Here is a 9,688-nt window from a genome sequence, read left to right as displayed (position 1 = left end):
ACAAAAGGGCAAGTTTTGGGGTGGTAGCATTAGCTCTGCGCACGAGCCAGCTCATTCATATTCATGGTAGTAACATCTATGAACTCATGACGAGATCGACGACGGGAAGACGATTGATGGCACGAGCGTGCACTTATCACTCTTGCTTGCAGGCGCAGCAGAAATCTACTAGATTCTACCTAGGCTGTCAGTATATGTGGAGGAATGGAGGGTTAGGTGAGCGGATGCCGTCGCCACGGCTGTAGGCCGCTGTGGCGAGCTGAGGGTAACTCGGCACCTGCCCGGCTGCTCTCCTCCGATCCTCCACGGCGGCAGCAGCCAGCAGCTTCGTTCTCTCTCTGTCGCGCCTGCCGCGCGCTGGGGTGGGTCGGTCGGCGGCGACGGCGAGCGAGTGACATGGGCTGACAGGGAGGCGGCACCGGCCTTCCCGCCGCCGCCGCCGCTGATTCCCCATACCATGCCATGATCGCTTCGCAATTAGGAGTAGATAATAACGCCTGCGACCTCTCTTGTGGTCTATGCGTATATCATACATGCAACTCCTTGTCTTTTTCCTGCTGACATGACTCCCTAACCATATGCTATCCCGTCGAGCTCGTCTGGCACCGGCAGTGCTTGCGTTGTGATTGATGCCAATATAATGTGCTCGCGTAGCCAGCGTCGGTCGGTGTTAAGCTACAGGTTAGCATGCGCCATTGTTGGGATGAGCTTTCGATCGATTCGTTGGGACTTGGTTGGCGTGGCCGACGACGCCCGGCCCGGGGAACATTCCGATTCCGTGGCCGCAGGTAGAGGCCGCTGCAGAGACACGGGGATCGGAGCACCCGCATGCCTGGATCTGGATGCACCAGCAAGCAACCGCCGCTCGCCGTCGTCTAGCCGGCGACTGATGAACCCCCGTGCTTCTCAAGATCTCAGGCTGATGTTTTAATTTCATGGGGGTAAAAATTAAAGCAGCTGAGATTCATCCTCGAGCACTGGATGGTCATCTGCAGGCGAAAGAGTGGTTACTGCACACCAAACTGCGCATGTGGATTGGTGACAAACTGACTGCATTTTGCTTAATTTGTTTTCTGAAAGCAAAAGGGATCGATCGAAATCCGAATTCGAAGAAACAAAAAAGCAAAGCCGGGCGGGGCAGTTGTGCAGAAACGTGGCTGTTCATTTTTTTTTCTCTCTTTCCTTTTGGAATGGGATCCCCGGCATCTGCGAGTGAACGGAACGCCGGCGAGCGAGAGCGTGGAAGACTGGAAGGTGGTAGGTTCCAGCGTCTTTTTCGGCGGTCAACGCCGGGCCGGGCGGCCGGTGGACGGAGGGGGAGGGGCGGCGGCCAGCGTGGCAGCCCCACGTGGGGACCGTGCGACACCCCCTGACTGTCGGTGGAGCGCAGACTGTCAGCTTCCCCCCTTCAGCCTTCAGCTACCACCAGTCACCACAACACGCCAACTTGCTTTTGCAGCAGCTTGAATGACTGTTTTCTTAATGCTCTTTCAGATTCTCGATGGGGCAAAAAAAAAGCTAGAGTTTAACTTCAGCAATGATTCTAGTTTTTTCTTCTTCTTTTTACCTCGGGAGCAGGCTTGCCACCCACATGATCGGATACGGTTAATAAGCTCGGTAAAGTATGATTTGACAGCATGGTGCGTAACATAAATAAACTAGGAAACTCAAAGAACTGACAGTACATTAGTAGTACTTGTAGCTGCTCCTGAGCCATCGCCCTGTTCAGGTAACGGTAGGGATCCAACCATTTTAAGCGAGCGTGCTGCCGTGTAGTACCATACCACTCGAGCGTTTCATTATTGGAGATTGACCCGGACTGACGCCGCATACATAATGCTCTGCCGTCTGATCTGATCGGCCTGCACTGTTTCACTTTCCGTGCTCCCACTGCTGGCCCGTAAATGTAACCATGTCCATGGCGACACCTGGTTTGACACGGGTTTCTCGGCCGTGTACAGAATCGTACCAGCAGCACCAGCACGCAGATCGGATCGCGTCCAGAAGCTTGTGTTCATCTGCATGCATTGCATTGCAACCAGAAAGTTTGCACAGCTCTCTAGTAGTATACACAGCGTTCAAAAGCGATGCTCGCTAGTTTCTCTGAACCTGACGGAGATACATCAATTCAGGGTTTTTTTTCTGTTGGAAAGACCTCTCGACAAAAAGAAGAAGAAAAAGATGGGTTAGTTCGTGATTCTGCTCTCGCACAATGGCACAACGCACATTCCCTATCCCTGCAAATCTTGCTGCTTGTTCTTGCCACTCCATCTGCCAGGCAACCCATCAGTCGACGAACAAAGCCGAATTAACCCCGCATTTTTTCTTCTTCGCTCGGGGTGGTTAGAGGAGCCAGAGGCAGAGCCAGAGCCAACAAACAAAACAAACCCAAATCATGCTCGAGCTCCGGCCGGCCGGCGCTAATAATGCACTGCTAATACGACCTCACCACCAGCTGCATCCCATCCGCATGTGCGCTGCATTCCCACCACCTCATTCATCATCAGCCGATGAACCTCGCTCAACTACCTGCTGCTGATGCCGTGAGAGTACCTGTAACTGTTTCAAAGGTAGTTTTCTTTTTTTTAAAAAAAAGTTGTTTTAAAAGCAGTGGCCGTTGCGTCAGTTTCTTTTTTGTTTTTGTTTCTTGCAAATGTTTTACCTGCTGACGATGCTGATGATGCCTGGATTTCTACCGACGATGGTTGGCACGTTCATGTCTCGACAGGCACGGGGCGCATCGCGATTAGCAGGTGAGATGAAACGCTGGGGAAAAGGCGTAGTGTGATTACGAAGCGCTGGCAGCAGCAGCAGGAGCAGATGCAGAGCGGCCGACACTAGCTAGGTGATTCAACGTCCAACCAAACGAAAACGAATCAGGCCTCAGGATCCTTCCATCTCCTTTATGTTTATTTACAAGAATCATACATAAATAAATTCAGGCAGGTAGCATCAAGACGAGCAAGAAGTAGCACCGAAACCAACCATACAAACTGAAACAAAATAAGAAGCAACGAACAGTGATCGCCAGATGGCGCCATTAGCGTCTAGCTAAGCGGCTGGTGCTGCAGTGTGTGCCGACTGGACTGACGCATCCTCCCTCCCTCCCTCCCTCTCTCTACAGCTGCGTCGATTTTTTTTTTTGCGGGTATACATCGAATTTATTTGTACGAACAAAATGAAATTAAAAGCGGTCGCGATCAGGCCAGGCCGAAATAATAGCGAGGTTTATGCAGAAACCGATTCATTAGAAAACGGTTTGCGATTTTGAATCGTCTTCCTCCTCCTCGATCTCCTTTCCTTTGGAGATTTGGAGCTGAGGTGATGGTGATAATGTATTCGCCATGTGGTCAGTGGCCGCTATTCTATTTGGCGTATATATTCCCCTTGTCCATGCGGTGGTTCCCCCCTCCTCCTCATCGGCCTCTCGCCATTATTTGCTTCTCCTCTTCATCCTCCTCGCTGTCCATCCATCCGTCCGTCCGTCCGTCCGCCCGTCGCCTTCCTCCTCCGGATCCCCCCTCCGATCCCCGCGGCCTTCATATTCGCTGCCCCAGGAGCTCTCGTGCTTCCTTGGCGCGCCATTGCTCGTTCTCGCCTCGGTCAAAGGTCCGGCCCGGCGCCCCCCAACCCCCGAGCTTTACAGCTAGTAGACTGGTAGTACTAGCTTGGAAAGGGAGCAGGAGGAGGGGGCAGGATGCTGGGAGCGACCCCCAAGGCGAGGAAAGGCGCGCCGGCGAAGCTGGGGTCGGTGAAGGAGGCGGCGCCGGCGGTGGCCCCGGCGTCGGCGGGGAGCAAGGTGCCGGCGGAGGAGGTCTGGGAGGTGCGGCCTGGCGGGATGCTGGTGCAGAAGCGGGGCGGCGGGCTGCCGGACGACGAGCCGTCGCCCAACGTCAAGCCCGTGCCCACCATCCGCGTCAAGGTCAAGCACGCCGGCGTCACGCACGAGATCTACATCAGCTCCGAGGCGTCCTTCGGTCAGTGATCGATTGGTTCGGTGCCAGCCGGCGAGGTTGCTGCGGCCGCCGGCAACCGCCTAACTGTTTTCGGATTGGATGGTGGTGCAGGGGAGCTGAAGAAGCTGGTGGCGGCCAAGACGGGGCTGCACCCGGACGACCAGAAGGTGCTGTACAAGGACAAGGAGCGCGACTCCAAGGCGTTCCTGGACATGGCCGGCGTCAAGGACCGCTCCAAGCTCGTCGTCGTCGAGGACCCCGAGGCCAAGGCGCGCCGGCTCATCGAGGAGCGCCGCAACGGGCACCTCGAGAAGGCCGCCAAGGCCGTCGCCGCGGTCACCGCCGAGGTGGACAAGCTCGCGCCCAAGGTCCGTCCGTCACTCCGTCGGTGGCCCGCATTGCCACCCACCGTATCCCAAGATTGCATCTTTTTCCGAGCCCATCGGGTGGCGAGCAGGAACAGAGCGGAACAGAGGAGTTGACCTGCTCCCCTGTGAATCTCTCTCTCTCTCTGGTTGGCAGGTGGCGGCGCTGGACGCGTCGGTGCGCAAGGGGGAGAAGGTGGCGGAGAACGACGTGGTGCAGGTGACGGAGCTGCTCATGAACGAGCTGCTCAAGCTCGACGCGGTGGTCGCCGACGGCGACGTCAAGGCGCATAGGCGGATGCAGGTAAATAGTAATCCGGCCTGTCAGCACGGCGCGCAGCTCAGCAGCGCATCAATTGGGCTCGGCTGGTTTCTTCCCCGCCTTGAATGCCGCGGCTCATCTAATCTAATTGAATCGACGCGTTGCAGGTGAAGCGCGTGCAGAAGTACGTGGAGACGCTCGACGCAGTGGCGGCCAAGAACGCCGCCATCATCCGCAAATCCGGCGAGAAGGCCGCCGTCAAGCATCAGCCGCCGGCGCAGCATCAGCAGCAGCAACCAAGGCAGCAGCCGCCGCCTCAGCACCAGTACAATCACCACCAGCAGCAGCAGCAGCCGGGGGCGGCGGCGGGGCAGACGCGGTGGGAGATGTTCGACCTGCTGTCGTCGCTGCCGTCCACGTCCTCGGCGTCCTCCACGACCACCGTGAGCTCGACGGCGTCCTCCGGCGCGCCGCCGACGAACCGGCTGGACTGGATGCTCTTCTGACGGGGGAGGGCAACCACCCCGACGATCACCAGCGCAAAAGGCGAGGGAAATGGGAAAGCGAAAGGGGAATGCAGATGCGATGCTTGTGTGCCAAGGATTGCACCCGCGCCCGGCGGAAATCTGATAGGGCTCATGAGCATGCGTGCGTGTCCTTGATGAGACGATGATTGGGCTAGCGATCGAGCGATCGAGCTACCTTCCTTGCTTGCTTTGCTTGGCCACGCATCGCGTCGCGTCGCGTCGCATGGTATGGTGCCGGTGGTAGTTCATCATGTGAGGATGCATGTGAGAGTTTTTTTTTTCAGTTCTTCTTCTTGTTCACCATAATGTTTTTGAGATTCTTTGTGTGCATATTATTCAGAGAGAGAAAAGAGAGAGAGGGTTGGTTAGGGCAAGTGAAAGTGTATTCAAACAGTTTGGGAATAAGTCGAGTCAAAAGGGTTGTCCGTCTCCAATTGGGTGTCTGAACTCTGAAAGAAAGAAATGCAGCCAGCCATGCCTGCCTGCCTATACACAAACAGCCATGGCATACTGATACTAGCAATACTACGTGCGTTGTACTGTTGTTTTTGAGATTGTGCTGAGAGGTTGGGAGGGGACTGGCCAGCCAGTGGTCACTGCTCAAGTCACTGGTGGATGCAGAATTTCTTTTTCTCCTGTAACAAGGAATACTAATAATACTAATAAGATACAGAAAAAATTAAAAAAGATTATATTTTTATTGTTGCTGTTGTTGCTGCTGCGTTAGTTGGCGCCTATCTGTCAGGCTTGATTCCCTTTCAGAGTTGATGAACAGTGGTGCGGGGGGGTTGGTGCGGCGTTGAATTCTTTATTGCCGCGCCGTTCGCATCCGTCCGAGCTGTTTGTTGGGCTCGCGCTCTCTCGCTTGAAAAGCAAGAGGAAGGAAACACACATGTAGCGAGATGCTTCAGTGCTCGCTCGGCAGGGTCCTGGCGGCAGCAGCAACTTGGTCTTCAGTGCTGTGCTGTGTGCTGCTAACCTGACGAGCAAATGAAAGAAAGAAAAATAAAACTAACAAAGCAACAACCACCGATCAGAGAGAGAGAGACAGAGGGGTGTGTTATGATTGAGGAGGTGATTATTGGCTGGTTAGCAGGAAGGAGCAGGCCGTTGCCGTTGCAGGCTTGCAGCGGCGGTGCGAAGAATTGGGAACGAGGGGAAGGGATCGATCGAGCAAGCGAGCATATGTGTTGTGGTTGCGGTATGTGTGGCAGGAGGGAGCATGATTTGGGATCCGTTTGGAAGGGCTTCGTGAGTGGACGGAGTCGGAGCCGGAGCAGGCGGAGCTGGATTCTTTAGCACCGTGTTCCCACCGCAAAACATCTCCGGCTCTCCCACCATCCCCCGGTAGAAGCGCTCCAATGGATATCCGATGGAGCCCTCCTAAAGAAGCTCTTGTTGTTTGTCTTGGTAGTTAAGTCTTGTGGAGGATTGGTTCGGACAGAATTAAGGATGCAAGTAGGTATTTAATAGTATTTTTATCAGCTAGTTAATTTCCATAGTATGCCGCTCTAGTTTATTTCCACTCCAAAATTATTTATGCAGAATACTATTCTAATTTATTTTATTAATTTTTTAGCGATCGAGTAACCCAAAATATATATAATCCAATGAAATTGTCCGAGAAGGCGCGATGCTATGCCCGGCGGGCGGTGCCGGCTGGAGAGCAGGAGAGGGAAGACGCAGAGGATGCCTCCTCACTCGAATCCTCATGGCTGTCTGTCTGGCATGAACCAACCGATCAATCATCCGTGCAGACAGCTCTTGCCAAATAAAGATGCAAAAAATGCAGGCATTTCTGAAGCCTGCCATGGCGACCTGTAGCACGGGTGGTACAGTACAGTACAGCGCAGACTAGCAGGGAGTCGAGCACGCAGGCTGAGGGCTGCGAGCGGTTGTCTTGTTGTTTGACATGGTTTGTGAGTGAGGGTGCGTTCGTTTCCTGGGGTCTAAAGTTTAGAGAGGTCACGTCAAAGAGAATCTTATCATTTAGAAAAGTATTAAATAAAGTCTAATTACAAAACTAATTGCAGAACCCCAGGTCTAATTCGCGAGACGAATCTAATGAGGTATATTAGTCCATAATTAGCAGATGATTAGTGTAGCATCACTGTGGCAAATTATGGATTAATTAGGCTCATTAAATTTGTCTCGTGAATTAGCATCCATCTGTGCAAAAATTTTTATAATTAGACTTTATTTAATACTTCTAAATGACAAGATTCTCTTTGATATGATGGATCTAAAATTTAGAGGTAGGAAACGAACACACCTGACTTGTGCAAGTCGTGGGCGTCGGTGCAGTGCTGGGCTGCTGGACCAGTGTTTTGAAATGGGCAACATGGACCAGTGTTAGACACGCTGGAGGCCATGGCTTCGATTGGTGGATGACAGACAGGCGGAGCCGACGGCGACGAGCGGAAGGGGAAACATGTACGGCCACAAAAGGAGGCCACGCACACACGAACGACTACTAGTATACAGCAGCATGCCTTTTTTCCGGCAATGAATGGCGTGGAAATCAGGCCGGATCCGCCACGCAGACGCAGGTTTGAGGAAGGCGGCGCGCCGACACTGCCCGCGGTCACGGTTCTGCCACTGCTTTTGTGCCCGCGCGGGCGACGACCCCTGTTTCGGCGCCCGCGCTCGCGAGTCGCACCACGCGCGGCGGCCGTTTCCCTGCTGGCGGCTGGCGCGCCCGTGCGCCGGTGCAGTGCGCGGGGCAGGCAGGGGGCATGGGCGTGGCGGTGGCAGCGTACGGCGGCCGGGCCGGGACTGGAAGGCTAGGCTATGAGCCTATGCTACTGCTACCCAGGGGGAGGAGGGGTCAGGGCGACCCGTGCGCGGGGCTGTCCGGTGGTCGGCGTCCTCCGTCCCGGGTCGAGAGCGACCGCGACGGAGGAAGGAACACTACGTGGCAAGGCCGGGCAGCTTGCCTTGGCTTGGCTTCCCAGAAGAGCAGCAACGAACTGCGTGCCGACCAGCAGGTAAGCTACGGATGTGCCCGTCCGCCGGGCTGCAGCGGATGGGTCTATCTATCGGTTCGAGCAGCGCTTGCTAGGTGCAGGATGAACGACGTTAGTTCGTGGCCGCGGCGGGGCTGCAAGGAGCACCACCTGCCGCCGTGGCTTTCGCCTGGCGTCCCGGTGGTTGAGGGTCCGACATACTCCTAGCAACGATCGACGACGGGTACCGAAAGAGAGGCAAGTAACCCCAGCTCCCAGGACCGATCGGCGGCCGGTGCCCTCCAGATCAAGAACGGCCCGCGCGACGACGTACGCGACCCTGCTGTCCGGGCGGCACGCTGCCGCTGCGCGCACAAGCCAACTGCTCCGAGCCAAGCGAGTGAGACCTCCGATCCTGTTAACGATAGAGAGGAGGACTAGTAGCAGGACGCGGCCATGGAAACGAAACGTAACCCTCGACGAGGCCGACACAGATTCCCCTGGCGCCGAACAGAACAGCCGCCACAGGACCAGAACAGAAAAGGCCAGGCCACATCACCAGGCGCAGGCAAAAGCATGCTGCCACGGCGGCAGCCAGCCTAGGCACAGTGCCGGATCGGAGCGAGGCAGGCAGGTAGGCGAAAGGCCCGCGCTGCCGGCCGGTGGCGCCGCGGCAGCAGCACCAACAAACAGCGATCGTGGCTGGAGGTAGGGGACAACCGGCTTCATGCCGAAAGGACGAGGCGCGGCGCCAGGCCTGCCGCCAACGGCCCGGCGACACAGACAAAGGACAGCGGCGAGAGAGACGGACATGGGTTCCATTCCAGATGCTGCTCTGCTCTGCTCCTGGCACCGCATTGGTAGGAGGCGTTGGCCTCTTGCCGTGGCAGGTCCACCGCCCACAGGCCGCGTTCATCATCGGCCTTGTGCTGCGGTGCTGATGATGCTCCTGGATCAAGATCTCGCGGCGCTCCAGAATTATTATTTATCGATTCATTCATTGACGCGCGGCAGGTCAGGTCCCAGTTTCTGTTTCTCAGAGGGCCACCATGTCCATGCGTATGCCTGCTCCTACACGCACGGCTGGGGTGGAGAGGGAGGTTGGGGGGGGGGGGGGGGAGCGAGCGCGCGCGAGAGAGAGAGAGAGAGAGAGAGGTGGAGGGGATCGAGAAGGCCTTGGGCTTTCACCTGTTTCCCTTCCCCTGCTTGAATTTACCGGAGAGATCTAAAAGCCCGGCAGTCGGATTGCACTAGATGCCAAGATGGGCCGTGATCACCTACCTACGAACCGAAGGAATGCACGATCTGGGCCTTTTTTGTACACGGGCCTCCTCCACTGGAGAAAAAGGAGGCCTTGCTTGTCAGCAGGGGCCCACCAAGTTCGTTCTCGTGGGTTTGCGCGAGTGCTACGATATCCACTATGCCATTTCTGCCCGTATATGCTACGCGCACAACCAAACTCGCATGGAATTGTATGGTGGTCGCTGGTCACGCTAGCTTAGCCATAATACGGTGCGACTTTATGAATTATACATAATAGAAGTGCCAAAGTGGAGCAGAGCTCGTATATAACAAAAACAACCAGGCAACGAGGGTTCTGAAATCACCAGCAACATTACGAAAACTCGACGAC

The 9,688-nt window shown here is 55.6% G+C and overlaps 1 protein-coding gene across 1 annotated transcript; it reads left to right on the top strand.

Annotated features, from left to right (window-relative positions):
• Positions 1-3,315: 3,315 nt before the first annotated feature.
• LOC112890814 (BAG family molecular chaperone regulator 3-like) lies at positions 3,316-5,660 on the top strand. The gene is made up of 4 exons (XM_025957674.1): positions 3,316-3,977; positions 4,068-4,324; positions 4,479-4,625; positions 4,751-5,660. Exons 1-4 carry the CDS (start codon positions 3,698-3,700, stop codon positions 5,087-5,089), a joined length of 1,023 nt encoding a protein of 340 aa, XP_025813459.1. The 5' UTR covers positions 3,316-3,697; the 3' UTR covers positions 5,090-5,660.
• Positions 5,661-9,688: the final 4,028 nt, after the last annotated feature.

This window comes from Panicum hallii, chromosome 4 (assembly GCF_002211085.1).
Source record: "Panicum hallii strain FIL2 chromosome 4, PHallii_v3.1, whole genome shotgun sequence".
Lineage (NCBI taxonomy): Eukaryota > Viridiplantae > Streptophyta > Magnoliopsida > Poales > Poaceae > Panicum > Panicum hallii.
This window is presented reverse-complemented; position numbering and strand designations above follow the sequence as displayed.

What these genes read in the sequence shown, in the direction of transcription:
- LOC112890814 (XM_025957674.1), top strand. Translation starts at nt 3,698, where the DNA reads ATGCTGGGAGCGACCCCCAAGGCGAGGAAAGGCGCGCCGGCGAAGCTG. An exon ending in CAGCTCCGAGGCGTCCTTCG is followed by an intron (nt 3,978 to 4,067) that starts GTCAGTGATCGA and finishes ATGGTGGTGCAG; the next exon opens with GGGAGCTGAAGAAGCTGGTG. An exon ending in AGGCGCATAGGCGGATGCAG is followed by an intron (nt 4,626 to 4,750) that starts GTAAATAGTAAT and finishes GACGCGTTGCAG; the next exon opens with GTGAAGCGCGTGCAGAAGTA.